Below are 18,988 nucleotides of genomic sequence, written 5' to 3'. Positions count from 1 at the left end.
TCTCTCTGTCTCCCTGAATCAAAATTAGATTTTAAAATCTCTTGAGTGGGTGTTTGCCCAGGGCTCCCCCAGGACCCCGAGGGCCCTATTGGTCCCCTGTAGCCCTGAACATCTCCCCACTCCCAGCACCCTCCCATCCTGGGAAACCTGTGTCTGATGGGGGTCCTAGCCTGTGGCTGTCCTGTAACCCTGCAGCCTCCCCACCCCACTCTGCAGGCAGAGGAGGAAAAGTAAGTTCCCTGCAGCTTTTTACAACCGCCTAGAATAAGCAGGCAGTGCACAGGTGGGAGGGAGAGAGTAAGGGCTGGGTCCTGGCCAGTGCACATCCCCGAAAAGGTTCCTAACCTCAGGGTAGAAAGTGTAAGACTCCCCTCCAGACCCATCAGTCCAGGAAAACAGAACTGCAGTATCCTGGTAACTGTATGAAGCCCGAGGCAGCAAATGAGTAACTCAGAGGAGCTCTGAGTAGCCAAAGTTGCTTGTATTGATTGGATACAGTAAAAGAGAAGAAACCCTTTCTCGCCACCCCCCTGCCCTGCCACTTTTGTCATGCTCTTGGAGAGTGAACCCAAGGCAGAGCTGCATCCCCTGACCATTTGTGCTTTTTACTTAGAGACAGGGTCTCACTAAGTCACTGAGTTGCAGGCTTTCCTCAGCCTCCCACAGTGCTGTGTGCCACCACGCCTGGCTCAGAAAATTTAAAATACACTGCGATTAGTAGTCTCAGAGAGCTAAATGGAGGCAGTCTGGCTATAAAACAAGGATGGTGTTTCCTATTTTATTTTCTAGCAATCTTTTCACTTTTTTTAGTGCATGTTGCTGGTGCATAATTATGTCCTCTAATCATGAGTGAGTACATGTGCATGACTCAGTTTTCTTCTGTTTTAATCCCTTCTCCTCACTCTTCCCTCTCTTTCCTGTCCCTTCATCACTTAATTACTTTTCCGTAAGGTTATCTCCCTACTTTTGTTATCCGTCCTTTATTTTATCCTATTTATTCTGAAGAGGGTTTTCTCATAGAAGAAGGATGGGCCAGGTTTACTTCATCTACCACTATGGCGTCAAGGCGCATCATTTATGTTGCAGAGTCGTACTCCCTCCTATGGAAACACCACCTTTTCTTTGTCCAGCCCTCTGTTGCTGGGCATATCAGTTGTGTCCACGATTTAACCATTAGGAATTGTTCTGCTATAAAGACAGATGTGCATGTATCCCTATAATATGATGATGTTAACTCTTTTTTTCCTTTATTGGTACATTTTAGGTGTACAGTACAGTTACATTCATCATTGGGATCTTGCACCTTTACATGACAGGTCTTGGTTCTCATTTGCCCCCTTGTCCCTGCCCTGCCTTCACCCCCTTCACCCTCCCCTATTTACAGAGAATTTGTTTCCATTTTTTTCATTTCTTTTATTTTTTTCTTTTCCCTTCTTACCTTTCCCCTACCTCTCCCACTTCCACTACAACTTTAGACCTTCTTCCTATTATACAGTATCAGTTATACATTTTGATCCTTATTTAAACTTTTAGTTTATCACAGAAGAGCAACTGTGTAGTATTTACCCATGTGTACTATTTATTTCACTTAAAAGTATGTCCTCAGTAATCAAGCACTTAGCTATAAATGTCTCTAATTTTTCCTTCTTTATGGCCGAGTAGTACTCTATTTTATTTCAAACACACATACACACACACACACACACACACACACACACACACACACACCTTCTTTATCCAGTGTCCAGTTGATGGGCAATTAGGCTGTTTCTAAGTTTTAGCTATTACAAACTGTGCCGCTATAAATATGGGTGAGTATATATCAATGTGGTATGATTCTTTTCATTCTTTTGGGAAGATAGCCAGCAGGGTCAAATGGGACTTCTAATCCTAGTTGTTTAAAGTATCTCCATATTGATTTCCACAGTGGCTGCACCAGTCTGCACTCCCACCAACAATGAAGAAGGGTTCCTTTCTCCCCACAACTCCATCTATACTTGTTACTGGTTGATTTCTTGATAGCAGCCATTCCTTCTGGGATGAGGTGGAATCTCAGTGTTGTTTTCATCTGCAAATCTCAAATGACCAGTAGTGTTGAAGTTTTTTTCATATGTTTGTTTGCTGCTTTTACTTGTTTGTTTGAAAAGTATCTGCTCATTTCAGATGCCCATTTTAGAACTGGGTTTTTTAATTTAGGGGGTCTGATTTTTTTGAGTTCTTTATATATTCTCGAAAGTAGACCTTTGTCTGAGGAACAGCTGGCACAAAATTTTTCCTACATTGTATATTGTCTCTTAGCTCTGCTGGTGGTTTCTGTTGCACTGTAGAAGCTTTTTTAAAAAATTAGATCCCACTTGTTGATTGATTGTGCTAGTTCCCGTGCTACTGAGGATTTGTTCATAAAGTCTTTTCCTATGCCAATGTCTTCAAGAGTTCTACGTAACTTATCTTCCAGCAAGTTTAGTGTTTTTATTTTATTATTTAGATCTTTAATACACTTTTAGTTTAGTGCACAGTGAAAGATAGGGGTCCAGTTTTATCTTTGACAAATTGAAATCCAGTTTTTCCAACACCGTTTATTAAAGGGGCTGTCTTTCCTCCAGTGAGGATGTTGACTCCATTTTCAAAGATGAGGCAGCTGAGTATGTCTGGAGTTGTTTCTGCATCTTCTAATCTATTCCACTGATCCTCACATCTGTTTCTTTGACAGTACCATTCTGTTTTTATCACAATGGCTTTGTAGTATAATTTCAAGTAAGGGATTATGAAACCACCTGCCATGTCTCTGTTGCCTAGAATGGCTTTTGCTTATTCTAGGTCTCTTCTGGTTCCAAGTGCATTTTTGGATTGTTTTCTCTAGTTCTTTGAAATACACTGTTGGGATTTCATTTGGAATTGCATTGAATCTATGTAGCGGTTTTTGAAGTGTGGCCATTTTCACTATGTTGATTCCTCTTACCCAGAAGCAACAGATGTCTTTCCATTTTCTTATATCCTCTTTGATCTCTTTTTTCAGAGTGTTGTAGTTCTCAATGTAGAGATCTTTTGCTTCCTTCCTTAGATTGATTCCTAGATTTGTTTTTCTTTCCTTTTTCTCATAAGGTTGCCTAAGGGTTTATTGATTTTATTTATTCTTTCAAAAAACTAACTTTGCTTCGTTGATTTTTTGTGTGTCTTTCTCTTAGTCTCATTGCGTTGATTTCTGCTCTGATCTTTATAATTCCCTCCCTTATACTAGCTTTGGGTTTGTCTTGCTCTTCTTTTTCTAGAAGCTTAAGATTCAGCATAAGGTTGTTTATTTGAGTGCACTGTTTTCCTAGATTTGGCATTTACTGCTATAAATTTCCTTCATAGTACTGCTTTCATTGTGCACCATATATTTTTCTATGTTGTATTGGCATTATCCTTTATTTGTAAAAACTGTCTAATTTCTTCTTTAATTTCCTCTCCACTCCATTGATTGTTCAGGAGAATGTTATTCAATTTCCATCTGTTCATAAAGTTTTTGCAGCTTCTTATGTCATTTATCTCTTGTTTAATTGCACTATGGTCTGATAATATACATTGGATAACTTCAAGTCATTTGCCTTTACTTAAACATGTTCTATAAACTAGTATGTGGTCGACTTTGGAGAATGACCCTTGTGCAGCTGAACAGAATGTATATTCTGATTTTCTGGGGTAGAACACTGTATAGACATCTATTTAATCCATTTGTTCAAAAGCTTGATGTATTAACTTATCATCATCATGTTATTTTCCTGTTGTTGGCTCTTTTCAATATTTTCGCCCTCTCTTTAATTTCTTGCTTTGCCTGCTGGATTTGCTCTGTTGGGCCTCATGGAGTTGTGATCTTCATTGTCTTTTTCTAGGATATTATTTAGAATTGTGTGAAGTGCTGGATTAGTATTCATGAAGTTTCTCAGGTGTTCTTTGTCATGGAAGTATCTTATTTCCAGGAAAAACAAAATTTTATGCAAGGCACAAATTTTCTTCAGAAACTTTATGACTCATCTGTGCATAACAATTACATGATAAAATAATGTATACATTGAATGTTGACATAATTAAAAACAAAACAAACATCTTTAAAGTGATTTTGCGGTAGCCAGAGCCATTAAAGGACCAGCACTTTGGAATCATGCTCCGTTCTGCTTCCTTGTCTCATAGAACATAAATGTCAGGGTCATTGGAAATTGTTAAAGAGCTTTTGGGCTCTTTGTCCAGTGATCTTTCCCCTACACCACATGATGGATCCATTAAATTATTGTAATTAGCTTAATTATAGGCACTAGGTACATAGGTTTATCCCAGTTTTCATGTTGAAGAGGATAGTAATACCAAGTCTGTGAGTACGGAAAATTAAAAATAGATGCAGTTTATTAATGCTTTGGCATCTGAATTATAGAACGTGGAAGCAGACAGCTCTTATTACCATGCTGACTTCCATGAGTGGTCACTTACCTAATTGTGTATTGGCTTTTCCTCGCTGTGTGTCTCCTCAGAGAAGGGTGTTCCTCCAGGGTTCCATTTAGGATCTGCACCGCAGGTGAAATTATTCTCCAAGAAGTCTGACTACCACACAGTGACAGATGCCCCATGGGTTTTCTGTTTGATGTATGAACACATTTTTTCATGTGGCGATATTTATTGTCACTTAAATCTATGAATACAAAATGAAGAATATAAGAATAATATTTGCTAAGTTAACAGCTATTCATAATACCATGCTAGACAGTAATTAAAAGAAAACCAATTGAGCTAAGACACTGTACTATTTCTACATAAATTTAAGGAAATATGTATATCGGGTGAAATAAGCTTTTATCTGTAGAAGAGCAGATCCTTTCAGTAATTCTGGATCTAAACACTTCATAGGTCATTAAGTGTGCAGAATATAATAAATACTGAATATTATGGTGAACAAGGAAAAGCACAGTAATCACAGTCTTTTGCTTCTAAATTTGCCAATTTACTCTTAGTTTCATTGCAGTGCACCGGACAACATATAGATATATTGTACACATTTATCTGGGATTTCACAAGTATACATTTTTCTTTGATTATATTTCACATGTCATTTATTATAAAAGTATGTGATGCACTTAAGGATTGAAGAGATTACTTGTATAGAATTTCAAGTATTACAAAGGTAGTGTATTCTAGAACAATGGAGGGGAAAAAGAACAACTGGAATATCACATAGCTCCTATTTCTGTTTAACATAGAGTACTTAAAGTTAATTTTATACTAATTTCCAGCAAAACATCTGTGAAAATATTATCATTTTGATGAAAATCCCTTACAAGTACTGAAATGGACTCTAATGTGAAAGAAGGCAGTGCTAACTGAATTTCTAAGATCACTTTGCTGCTTTAATAGCCTATAGAATGTCTCTATTGTCAATATGTCATTCTGAAATACATATCCACCATTAACTAATGGTTTCTTTCTAAGCATTATATCTATTTTTGACAAATGAATATTTTTAGCAATTAATTACTTGGAGGGCAATTTAAAACCTGAGCCAAAAGCCTGAGGACATTGGCCTTGTTATAAATATTTATAATCATTAAAGGCATATTCACCAATGTCTAGAACATCATAATTGGTATTTAGGAAACTGGTTAGAATTTTTTTGGTACAGTCATTTTCTCCCTTTTATAACTATTTACATTGAATTATTTTTTATTTTGGCTGTCATAATTGAGTTGAATGCTGAACTTGTATTACTTTGCAATTTTATAATTATCAGTGATTTGCAGATTAAGCATTGAATTTTCTAAAAATTACTGTAACAGTATATTTCCTCCTTTATTCCATTTTTGTTCAGTATTTAAAAATTGATAAGCAAGAGAGATAGAAAATTAAGATTCATGAAAAAAAAGATTATTGATGCTGTCTCCAGCTCATACCCACAAATGTACATGTTGGAATCTTATTGTCATGGTAAGATTGAGCCTTCCTATGTTTTTATGTAATGTACCTCCATTTCCATGGTATAATGACTTTGTGAGAAGGCTTTCTACAAAACCACACTTGCCATTTTTTGGAATAATTGTAAATGACAAGTAATTTTGAACTCTCTGCGTATGTTTTTTAAAATATCTGATAGTGATCTGTTATAAAGTGGACTTTTTTATTTCAACAGATAAACTAATTAAAAAGATAAGAGGTTTGTTGTGGTTTAGAAGTTGATATTTTTTCTCCATAGTCCAGAGAGCAAGCAGGTGTGTTACAGATAGAATAATGTTATGCCAAATTAAGGTAATCTTATACAGATGGCATTGATAATAGATTCCTAAGTGAGACTTTCAAATGTTCAGATAGAAAATCAAATGACACCTGATTTTCTCCACATTCTTCATTAGGGCTCTCGTTTAGCTCATAATGATGTCTTATCATGCATAACCATAAATATTATAGAGCCTCTCCTAATTTTGTATTTTAGAAAACATGATTATTTCATGAGGCCATTAAAGTGCTTTTAAAAATTTGACACCCATTTTCAAGCACTTATCCAGGCTTCTTCTGAATGTTTCTTATTTTCATTATTACAAAATAATTTTCCATGTCTAGAAAGTAGAGGATTAGTGATAAGATAAAAATGAAATTTCATACATCAGTCCGTACTGCGTTGGACATTTGGTGGGTGAATTTTTGGATGAGGATTGTGGTCAGTATTCAGGTGTTTAGAATATATATTCTTGACATCATCCAGTGATCTGCTTGTTAAAAACTGAAGTCCAACAGAAGAATCAAAGTAGCTAATTAAGCAGTGCACTCTTCCATAGGGGTACTTTAAAACACAGAGTGAAAAGAAACCACCCCAAGGAGTGATGGAATGCAGGCAGTAGCTACAAGTATGCTACAAGATGCTGTAGTTGTAGCTTGGGATTGCTTTCTTTGGGGAATACCCTTTGAGAGTAAGGAATGCCGCCATGGGCTTCAGGCTGCCAGCCAGCTTATTCATCTTGCCTTTGTCCATCTGAGATGGGTCCTGTGTGACACAGCTGTGTACGTGTGCTTACCAGGAAAGATTTGATGCCCTAGGAGGAAAATCAGCACATGGAATAGATTATACACGCTACTGGGGAATATGTTTGATTGCTTTTAGATACGCAAAGCTTTCATGTGATTGGCTACTAGTAGAACTCACGAGTATTTTCTTCCCGAGGTACTAGTTCTTACTACTTCACACCTCTTTGAAGGGGGTATTGAGAGAAACTTATTGATCAGATTAGTCCAAAATCACAAGCCCTTAAATAGAACAATTCATCTGGTATTATTTTTTCTATGTGATATAATTTTCTGTGGGGGAACTCTCCAAGATGTTTAGGCTTTTGTTAGTTTTTCAGTCCTCATCTCTCTCTCTTACTTTAAAGTTTTATTTGCCTTTTCAGTTAATATCAATTTGCTATCTAAGACATTACTTTGTATATTTGTGCATTGTCATTACATGGGAAAATAATGGTCCTATATTGGGGAATGTAGCATACATTCCCTAAGAATATCAGTACAAAGAATTGCTGATACTTGTTTTACCAAATTGTATCGTGTGCTTTTTCTGTGTAGTTGTGAAAAGCACTTCTCAGTGAGGTCAGGTATGTAATTTTGGGGACAGAAACAAGACATTGATAGAAGATTATGTTATAGTTTCTATTCAACTAAGAGTAAGTTAGTTTCTCAACTTAGGGTGATGGCTAATTATTTTAAAGGGAAGACTCAGCCCTCCTCACATTCTTTATCAGGCGTACAAATCTTAATAACTTGAAAGCCTGCTTACTCTACTAGGTCTACATTCACAGAAATTTGCAAAATAAATGTCTGTCTTGTAAGCCATAGGAGTCCCCCATGTCTAGATCATACAGCTTCCGACTTCCTGTGCAAACCGAGCACTTCTGTGCCTGGAGTACGTTGCTAGATTTGCACTGCAGCTTTGAGGCAGACGCATGGTGGCATGGAAGGCCTAATACTAGGTATAATTGAAGGTCGTAGAAACTGCATGTAGCTATCTTCACAAGACCTCCCCATATACCTAAATTCTTTTCTTTTTTTAGCTAATGTGTATCTGTACTAATGCAACAGTATGCATACTTTTGGGGCTGCCGTACTCTTTTTTTTTAGTACTGGGGTTTGAACTCAGGACTTTGCACTTGCAAAGTAGGCAGCAGCACCATTGAGCTGAATCCCTAGCCCTGCAGTACTCTTCATTGTGATGTCAGAGTAGATGAAGATGTGTTCACTCACCAGTAGTACCTCTGATTTGGTCTTCTGTGTCCCTTTTTACCACTTTATTTAGTTTCTCTGAATTTTTATTACTTTGTCTACATAATAAGGAAAATATTGTCTGCCTGGTAGGTGTTGTAAGGATTGAATTATCTAACGAATATAAAATTCCAAGCACAATGTCTATCATACTCAGCCTTCAATAAATGGTAGATATTATAGTTGTTAGATTTACATAGGCTGTTCAATTTTTATTATTCATAAAATTACAGATTGACATAAATGTACAATGTAAATGGCTTTAGACATCTAAAACACAAGTATTATTTTCAGGGTGACAAACCTAAGATACAGAGATATTAATCTAACCATCAATTAAAAGAAAAGCAACTTGGCCATTATTGTAAGAAATCACTGACATGTTGAGGGCGAGGGGCCATTCCTAGTAGTTCTTATCAATGGACTTATTGATCTCCTGTAACCCTGAAAAAACCCTGGACATCGCTTACAGGAAGTTATTCATGCCTTGAAAATCTGCGGATGTTCTCTGTGTGTTATCGCATATCAGATAGAACCACATGTATTAACCCACATGTTTCTGATCATTCATAGAACCTATGACTCTAGGCATTGATTAGTCATCTCATCTCACATCTTAGACACTGGTGGCAGGGATTCGCTATAAAGCTTATTGCTCACTGTGTCAGTGACTTCCTGAGCAATAAATACATCGTATTAAATCCAACAGTATGTGCTGTTGACCGACTACTTTTAAGCTTCTGATAAAATACGTCATTGTGATACTTTCACTGGCTTGAAGTTTAGAGTTTCAGAAGGCACTATATGAAGTATTAAGAGATACTCCCAAGAAATATATGCCCTGGCACTGTGTATGCTTCCTCGTTAGAGTGTGGCAAGACAGCCAGGCTAAAGATAGATCTACTCCTGCCAAGTGCCACTGCTTGTCACATCATTGCTTTTTGAGCCATTTCCTCCTTGGTGTTTTCATTGCAGAGATTGAAAATGCTCAAGCTAGAATGTAAATCTTCAGTGATCATATTGATGGATTTAGAGGAGTCTTCTTTTATAAAGCTCGAGTGGAATATCCAGAGATAACAGAGCGTTCTTAGGAAGAGCTTATGGCTACTAAATTGGAAAGATGGGGAGACGGTTTCACATATAATGTATCTACTGCAGTGCACGAGACTACCTCTTGCCCTATTACTTCTTCCCAAGAAGATTTTAAACAGCAAAAACAGAAATTTGAGAACCATGTGTTCATTATATCATATGAGGCTTTTACAGACTTGAAAGCACTTAATAATAAGTGTCTTGATTATTTGGGTGTATGGCCATACCCATCCATTCACTTAGTAAGTAAAGCATCAGCCTCATTTAAAATAATGAGATGTGATGAAAAGTTCATAGGCACTGTGTGACTGTTGATGACTTTGAGTGAGTTTTTGTTCTTTTGGCCTTAGTTTGGCTTTCATTTTCTTATTTGTTTAAAAGGAAAAAGAAATGTGCGGAGTTAGAGATGGAAAGGATTAAGTAATATAAATAGAAATGCTACGAATAACCTCTAAATTAGATAGACTAAGTTTTTAGTTAGTATTTGTCAGTCTCTCATAGGTTCTTTTCAGTACCTGAAACTCCTTTGATGTTTGCCAATTTTCGACAGCAGACTGGAGTCTTTCTCTGTGTCCACATAGCTCTGTCTTTGGTGGGCCTTCTTCTTTTCGGTGTCCTCTTATTTTGCATAGAAGATCAAGTATAGCTTGCTGTGTCATGGCAGGGCTTTCTCAGAAATTGAAGTGGGAAAGTCAGGTACTCGCTTGCTTTTCTAGAGAAAGACATTCCAAGCACTGAGTTCTTTATTTCCAGAGTGGTGCATGGGGCACTCCGGCTCCTGCAGTAAGCCAGGGTCCTGAGTCATCCCTACTGCTATGCTGCTAAGCACATTAAGGTAGGGCTTGTGAAACACGTAATTTGCTAATGAATTCAGTGGTCTTTTATTGTCCTGTTTCTGTCATAACTTTTGTGATGATGAGTAGTAGTTTCATGGATTTATATATTATCTTCTTACATTTAACTTTTTCTTATGAATTTGTTATACTTACTTGATCTTAATATTTTCCCTTAGAATAGCAAGACTGGCAAGAAGTTTATTATATCATCCTTTCAACCTCTGTGTCTAGTAAATGCTCGACTCAGTTTCCTTAAGGTTTTTACATGTAATGAATTCTGTGTTCAGAGTGGCAAGTTTCCTGGTTAGTTGTCTTCTCACAGGCTATTCTTTCTTTGGTGGCAGAATCAGTTCTAATACATCATTGGCAGATCCTCCCTCCTTTGTGCCTGTAGTACTCATTGCCTTTAGGGTGCAGATCTCTCTAAGTGACATTCATCCCTTTGTGTGGCTGTCAGACCTAAAGCCCTCTGAGCTCCTTGCATCCTGAGACCACATCTTCTGTCTTTTCTAGCAACTTTTCATCCCGCTTGTATAACAGCACCTGACCCATGTGGCTGGCACTGTATAAATCCCCATGCATTAACTCTGTAGAGGGCCAGGGATTTAGCTCAGTGGTGCTGCTGCCTGCCTGCCTCATGAGTGCAAGTTCCCAAGTTCAATCCCTGGTACAAAAATAATAATAATAATAATAATAATAATAATAATAATAACTCTGTAGAGATTTGTTCTGACTTAATTTTCTTCATTGCTCAAAAGCTAAACTTTTTTTTTGGTACCAGGGATCGAACTTGGGTCCTTACACTTTCAAGGCAGGTGGCAGAACCACTGAGCTAAATCCCCAGCCCCTAAACATTTGTTATGAGCTTTGTCTTGTTTGCTATTTATATGCACTTACAACTGAAGTGTGTAGTCATATCTTTTTCTAATACTGCTTTTCCTAATCTCCTTTAGCCTGATAGCCTATTTGAAAAGCTTTTGGATTAGCATGAGGATTGTATATTTTCAGTAATTAGTAAAAGTATTAAAGGAAGAACCCTTTGATATTGTTTGATATACGTACCTCTGCCCTTAGCTTCTAGAGAATCTTATTGTAGGGTTTCATTTTTGAATCCAGATGTCTCAGTTCAGTTGAGTAATTCTGCTAGCGGTACAGGAGTCATACACCTGATTGACGCAGGTGATTATGACACAGCCTGTGGCAGGTGTGCTGTGCTGCTGTGCTACGATAGACATGTGCAGAGGGTACCCTAGAGCACCGAGGAGGAGCACCTCACAGACACCTGTGAGACGTGGGGCAAGGGCCTGGGAAGGCATCAGGAAGGGGTGCAGGGAGGATCAAGTCCTGAGGAGACACCAATGCAGTACATGAAGTTCAGCAGGCAAAGGAGAGAAAGCTTTAGTAGAGAAGTGGTGAGGACAAAGTAAGGAGTTGGAAAGCAGTGTGTACTGCGTGTACAGGACGGCAAGGAGGCCGGGGACTGCAGAACGCAGGGCAGTGATGAGTGCACAGTGGGGACCAGAGTTGGGCTCAGGGGCCTTGGAGACCGTGTCACAGCCCATATTTTCCCCATCAGTTGGAAGAAACAGCTTCTGTGTCAGCATATTGTGTTTCTGTAGTGGGGGCGATGAAGGGCTCAGTCTTTGTCGTCAAACTGTTTGGTTTTGAGCCCTGGATCTGCTGCTTCATTGCTTTGTGATTTTGAAAAACAAATCCACTTTCTTCTGATGAGTATGGAGATTATAATAGTATTTACCTAATTAAAATGGTCACAGAAGTTAAAGGAAATGGTACTCTGTAATGCGTAGATCAGTAACTGGCATGTGGTGAGTGTTATAGTCTTCTTAAATTAAAGTTCATCTCTATGGTTAAATAGACAACTTAATTCTCTGATGGTTCCCAAAGATCAGTTAGCATCTTCTAAAATGCCAAGCTATTTCTTTTCACACCGTTTATTTTTTGAAATTAAATTTTTATGTGGTCGGCTTCTCTCTCTCTCTCTTTCTCTCTCTCTCTGTCTCTCTCTCTCTCTCTGTGTGTGTATTAAGGCCTGTGAAACACAAAATGGTTTATTTGCTCCCTTTTTCTTCAAAACTAAAGGAATATGACTTTTTTTTTTTTAGAAGTTGTAAACTGTAACCTCCAGAGTGGGTTAGAAGTGAGGGATGAGGCTGGAAGCTGCAGCTGATGGTGTTAAATCTTTCCTCTCCCTGAACGGAAAGATTGAGAAGAGAAGTCTGTGGAGATGTTTGTTTCCTGGGATCTTTAGGGGCCAGCATTTTCATGTAAGCTAACACAAGACAGACTTAATTACTGGTCCTTATGCTCTAGAAATAATAGTATCAAGCCTTCGGTGTCCGTGCATATCATCCTATACACAGACTTTGAGATGAATTCATCAATGTTATTGAGGGTATCCTCCCTGTAATAGGTGATGATGATGATGGCAGTGACAGTGATGACGCAGATGCAGCCGTTGACTTCCATAGCCTTTGGTTAGTTGGAACATCCCAGAAATGCTAGCTTCCAGGGCCCTCCAGTAATTGCTAATCTTTTCCATTTGATTGTTACAGAATCCGTATACCATCAGGTGTTTTTATTTACTTGTTTGTTTGTTTGGTTGGTTGATTCAGTAGGTGGATGTTTTTCCAGTTTTTTGAGACCCTTATTTGAATTCACTATGTAGCCCAGGCTGACCACAAGCTCACAGAGATCCTCCAGCCTCACCCTCCCCAGTTCTGGGATGATTGGTGTGCACCACCATGCCTGGCTACTGTCAGTCTTTTAATTCATTTAGAATCTCCTCAAAACTCCCTTTTCTTACTAGCTGGTTGTATAGACTAGAATAGTGGTGGCACTTAACAGTAACATTTGCTTCTATTTTTGTTTTAGGAGTTTTATTTTTAAATAATATGTCAGAATAATTTTGGCAAGTAAGTTGTTTTTAAAAAAGCTCTTTTGTAAGCAGAATATTGGGAAGCCCAATAAATCATACTTTTTTGTTATCAAATTGTAAGCATTTTATAAGATCCCATATAGAAGTTCACAGAAAAGGCCATTAGTCACTTCTTAAATTATTTCTGGTGAAAGTGTTGCTCTTGAATCCTTGACATCTGTTTTCCTATTTCCTCTCCCTTTAGGGTAAGTCTGCTATGCAATTAGTCAGGTACATGTCTATCTGTAGGCAACAGTGTAATCTCTATGGCCGTGTGTGTGCAAGCAGGGTAATTACAGTGTGTTATTAATTGGATCATGTGACTGTTTTTGTTTTAATTATTTCAAATCATCTTATCTTTCCATTCCGTTAGAGGATTTTAATGAGTAAAGCCAAAGATAGTGTGTTTGTATTACTTTTACAGAATTAAATATATACACATTTACATAAACTTGGTAAATAGTTCTCTATCTTTTATCCTTTATAATTTATAGATTCTCTCTCCCTTCCTGTGCATCATTTTAAGCCTGAAGAAATAAAATATTATGAGGACTCGATTTTTAAAATATTTTCCTTTAATTTAAAACACTGATTAGGAATAGATCTTTGGCTGAGGAGGTATCACTCCATGTAATAAGTTGTTAGAAATTGGCAGATTTATTTCTTAATAAATTAGGGCCTTACATGCTAAATTGTACATTCTCTTTAATAATCTGGTAGGAAATTTAGCTATGGGTACCCCTTTTCACTAAATACAAATACTTGGCAGGCTGTATGTAGAAACTAGCATTTATCTGAATTCAGATTTTAACTTATGTCTCCCTGTCTTTTCAGTTGTTTTTATTTCAGTTGCTGCGAGGGCTGTCTTATATCCACCAGCGTTATATTTTGCACAGAGACCTGAAACCACAGAATCTTCTGATCAGCGACACGGGGGAGTTAAAGCTGGCAGATTTCGGTAGGAAAGCAGTTAATTACCAGCCTGTTTTGTCATACTGTGCAAGTGCCAGGCAGATGGTGGCACTGCATTTGTTTAGGTGCACTACTTCTGTCACCATGGATCATGGTAAAATTTTTTTTCTGGAAAGAAGATTTTTTTTTTATTTTATGATAACACTAAAATATAAGTGGAAAAGTTGTGGATAAAATGTAACTTAAAACATTGATAGATTTTTATAGAATTTAGTCTGCTTATCAGAGTCTTACTTAAATAATCAAATATCAATCAGATGTCAGTATCTATTTCCAAAGGAAAAGTCCAGAAATTATGATCATAAAATACATTTAAGAAAAATTTTACTTTTTCTTATGACAATGTTAAAGATACTCCAAAGTAGCATTGTAGTATAAACCCATAATCCAGCTTCAGCAGATTATCAATATTTTTGCCAAACTTGAAGAAACCTGAAATTATCTGGCCAATTTCAGGGCATAATGGGATATGTGGTATCATTGATTTATGTTGCCCTAATAATTTCCTGACTTAGAAATCTAGCATCATTTTAACCTTTTCAAAAGTGACTATTGTTGCCAGAATTCCTCGTAATGTTGTAAAGTGACACATTATTCTTTAAAACTTGGAGTCCTGGAGTAGCCATAATGAATCATTCCTTTCTGAGACGTTCTAAGACCGGCCTTTTCCAGCTTGGAAGCCTCCTCCAGGCGTCCTTGAGCATCCAGAGGGAAGCAGAACTGTTTTACTCTCCTTGCTGGCACCATGGAGCCAGGCTGACATTTCTGCATCTCCTGGATGCTCTGCCCCACCCAAGACCCTGTTCATTATGTTCCTGGTCCTGGGGACAATGCCTCATGGCAGCTTGATGTGTTGACGTTGCACTGCTGCAATGATTTTTGAAAACACATGCTGATTAGAAATTGATTCCATTAAGAATGGAATGGAAATAGCACTTGGGACATAAAGATGCCTGTGGTTGAGATATGGGCTTTTTCTGAAGTATGATTATCTTTTCCTACTCCAACTTATACTGAGTAAAAGAGGACTAAAAATGATTATGTCCTACCTCAAGGTCAGTAGACTATTCTGTGCTTTTGGAAGGAATGTTCTCTTTTGGTCTTTGAGTATTCTTTCCTTCCAAAACTGAAATAAAGCAAAAGTTAGCACAGTTAGTAATATATTGCAAAACTTTGTAAACTGTTTCTCTGGATCCACTTTGATGAAAATAGTAAAACTGGTATGTGTTTATGTGTTTATATTTGTGGGGTGTTTATTGCCAGATTTAGAATCAAGATTATGCCGAGTGGCTCGCTGTAAAGTCTTTCTATGATAGTGTAGAAAATACTGAGAGTATAGGTGGGTGAAAAGGAGAAATTTTGTTGTTTTTCATTTTCAGGGTTATTGGCTTTACTGTGAATGTATTTTGTAGTTGATAAGTGTAAGTAAATTAAAAAGGATTAGTGATCTTTATGCAAATATACTTACAGTTAAGGTTATGTTATAGTGTTGAACATTTAATTGTATTGAACATGTTTCTTGTACATTTATAATAGGATATATTTTTATAGAATTCATTTGTGTATATAGTCAAGGGTACAAAGTATATATGTGCTTACCAAGGATTATTTTTTAATTTTAAAATGTTGTTTTTATGGTAGCAGGAAATTTCATCTAAGAAGAGTCTCATGAATCCTTAAAACTGGTATTTTATAATATCAGGTTCAGAAACAAATTGAAATGTAATTTTTAAAAACTTGGATGATTGTATGGAAGATCTGAAAATGTTGAAAGTCTGAACAAGTCAGAAATGAAAAATGTTAGCACTTTTGTTGTGTATTTCACCAGTTACCTTTCTTCTCCTTTCTCTCATGTTGTGCTGTATATTGCTTATCCTAAAAACTACTATTTTATAAACATTTTTTACATAAAAATATGTCACGAGCATAGCATCTTCTCGTGCTAGTGAGTTTGACCGAGTCATTTATAGCTGCTAGATTTTCCCATTACTCATCAGAGCCTCGTCTGTTCAGTCCTGCCTGAGTATCTGTGTGCTTCCTGATAGTTGCCAATCAGATGCAGTCCTGTACCGAACGTCTCTGTAAGGAAACCTGCCGTGCTGCAGATACCATGGCAAATGTGGCAAGGTGGCTGAGCCCTCAGCCCAGCCCGCTCTGCAGAACATGGTGCGTGTGCTCCTCTCCTTGGCTTCAGGGATGGAGTCAGCTCATTGGAATGTACTCAGGGCTTGCATGCTGTGCGCGAGTGTGATGGGCAAGCCTCATTGGCCAACTGACAGTTTCCTCCAATTAATTGTGCGTTATTTTTGTCTTTTAATCTAAGTCATGCAATTAACTGTGATTTACTGTGTTTGGGCACGTGTGTGTCTGAGATGAAGGAAACACACTGAAAACTGCAGAGAAGATAAACAGTGAAAATGGGCTGGTTCCTGGCAGCAGAACAGTTAGAACCACAAGATCTTAATTCCGAATTTGACATGCAGAGAGATTTAGAAACCATTTCTTTGTCTTACCTTGGTCTTTTATGTGAGCTATACCATAAATTTTTGATTAAAAGAGACAAATGCAATTTGTATAATTGCTTTTCCTATGTTGGAAAGAATACTATCTTATTGGAAAAATATACCGAGGGGAAAAAAATAACCACTAAAATTCATTGGGTTTATTCTGTGTGCCAGCTAGACATTTACAAATTCTTGTTTTATTGTCTTCTCTACCAAGTAAGGTGTAGTAACCTATAATTTAGAATTCAAAAAGGGTGAAAATTTTTTAATTTTGTTTGATGAGTTTGGCAAACGAGCAGTGTTTTGGCTGTATGTAGTCAGGAGCATAAATGGAACTGATGGCTTCTTGTAGTGCTGAGCCTTGAGATTTCTTTGAGTCTCTTACGCAGAGGCTTGCATATTGGCTTGGTACACTGTGTTATAATCATGTGATAAAAATAGATATCACAGAGTGCATGTAAATATATACAAAAGAAGCATAAATCTTGGCATTTCTACTCTGTAAACGCCAAGTGAGTGCCTCCTTGAACTGTTGGTGAAAGCAAAGTGTGTTGAACTGTGAAATATGACTCGGTCTGTAACAAGCTTCTAAATTTCAGGAAGTTACTCCTGTCCTCTGAGCTTCCCTGAAATAAAAGAGCATTGAGCAGACAGATAGTTTCTACGGTCCTTTTAAATTATGTGTGACATTTCCAAAATTATTAACCTATTTTATGAGTAGCTTCTAGTGGGTAAAGATCTTCTCACTGAATCAGGAATCAGTGTCATACTATCTGTCCCTTAAATCTAATTTTATTTCTGGCTTTTGGAAATGCAAATAGATGAGATTTATACTTCTATAATATGCATTGAGATTACATTAAAAGAAAATTATTGCAGCACAATTAAGTAAATGCATAAATTTTCCAAGAACTTTTTATTTTCAGTGTAATAGCATGACAATGTAAGATATTCTCAATTTTAGCAAGATTAAAACAAAAAGGATGATTGTGTAGAGTTACGGTTTCCTGTGATTCATGCAGCTGATGTTCGCGTCATCCACATATCCCGCCATTCTTCTGCTCTTCTTTTTTTTTTTCTGGTACCGGGTATCAAACTCAGGACCTTGTGCTTGTGAGGCAGGTGCAGCATCTTCCACCAATTTTTTATTAAGTTTATTGATACATTTTCAGTGTATGATATGACATTCATCATTGGGAATTTGTACCTGTATGTGATCTTATTTTTTCCCCTTTCCCCTGTCCTCCCTTCAACCCCTCTACCTCTCCCTATATTCAAAGGCCTTGTTTCCATTTTTTCCTCTTCTCATATTTATTCCTTTCCCTTCTTTCCTTTACCCAGCCCCTCACACTTCCCCTTACCCTTTGGACCTTTTCTTCCCATTTCACATTATCTATTATACATTTTTATCCTTATTTACTTTTCAGTATCTCACACTAGTGAAACTAGTCAGTATTTACACCTGTGTGTCCTATTTATTTCACTTAAGAGTATGGCCTCTGTATGCATCTAATTAGGTATAAATGTCTCTAGCTTTTCATTCTTTAAGGCTGAGTTGTACTCCATTTTATAAAAATGGAGTCTTCTGTTATTTTTAGGCACAAACCTTTAAAAGGTCTTAAATCACTTTGAAAGTTTGGTTAAATATGCCCCTGAAAAAGATAAACCTCAGGAAATTCATAACATAAGCATTTAAAAACTTGGCTTATTTTAAACAACTTTGTGGTTTCAGTCAAGTAAGACTTTTGCACTGGTGGTCTTAAATCTTACCTTCCTAACATTGGTAGTTTTCTTTTTCAGGTTGTTCCCTCAATAGATTTTTATTTGTTTGTTTGTTTGTTTGTTTTGGGTACTGGGGACCGAACTCAGAACCTTGTGCTTTCAAAGCAGGCACGGGGCTACTGAGCTAAATCCCCAGCCCTTACTAGATTTGAGAAAGAAAATTATTATAAACCTCATTTTAGATTAATTTAAGGAGCACAGAAGATCAGATGGAAAGTACATGATTTATTATTGGCTTCTCAGAATTCTCATTTGCAGATGCAGAGTAGATCCTGCTGGTTTGATGAAGCCCCTAGATAAAAGCCTGTTAGCCTCAGAGACAATGAACAATTTTCGCATTACTCCATACGGAATTCATCATTGGAGCTGTGGCCTGCAGGATTCACTCTCACTGTGTTTTTGTTTTAGAATAACTATTTTCCAATAATCTATCACTCTCCTTTTAAAAGGCCCTTTGGACAGTTTAACACATAAACAGTTTTAATGGAAAATTTGAGGAGTTGCTTTCATATAGATCTAAAACAAAGAATATATTTAGAATTGTTGAGGCTGTAATATGAACTAAAGAAAGGCATTTTAATCCCTAATTTAGTTAGGAA

The 18,988-nt window shown here is 37.1% G+C and overlaps 1 protein-coding gene across 4 annotated transcripts in view; it reads left to right on the top strand.

The window, feature by feature from the left end:
• Nucleotides 1-18,988, top strand: part of Cdk14 (cyclin dependent kinase 14) — a 556,731-nt gene that overhangs the window by 265,260 nt on the left and 272,483 nt on the right. For all 4 annotated transcript variants that reach the window (XM_010609534.1, XM_033758509.1, XM_033758507.1 and 1 more), the window contains exon 7: nt 13,966-14,089. In XM_010609534.1, coding sequence (XP_010607836.1) covers nt 13,966-14,089 — 124 coding nt within the window. The remainder of the gene's footprint in view (nt 1-13,965; nt 14,090-18,988) is intronic.

Source organism: Fukomys damarensis, unplaced genomic scaffold, assembly GCF_012274545.1.
Source record: "Fukomys damarensis isolate Sample0158 unplaced genomic scaffold, DMR_v1.0_HiC HiC_scaffold_4, whole genome shotgun sequence".
Lineage (NCBI taxonomy): Eukaryota > Metazoa > Chordata > Mammalia > Rodentia > Bathyergidae > Fukomys > Fukomys damarensis.
Note: the sequence above shows the minus strand (reverse complement) of the source record. Positions and strands in the feature narration are given on the sequence as shown.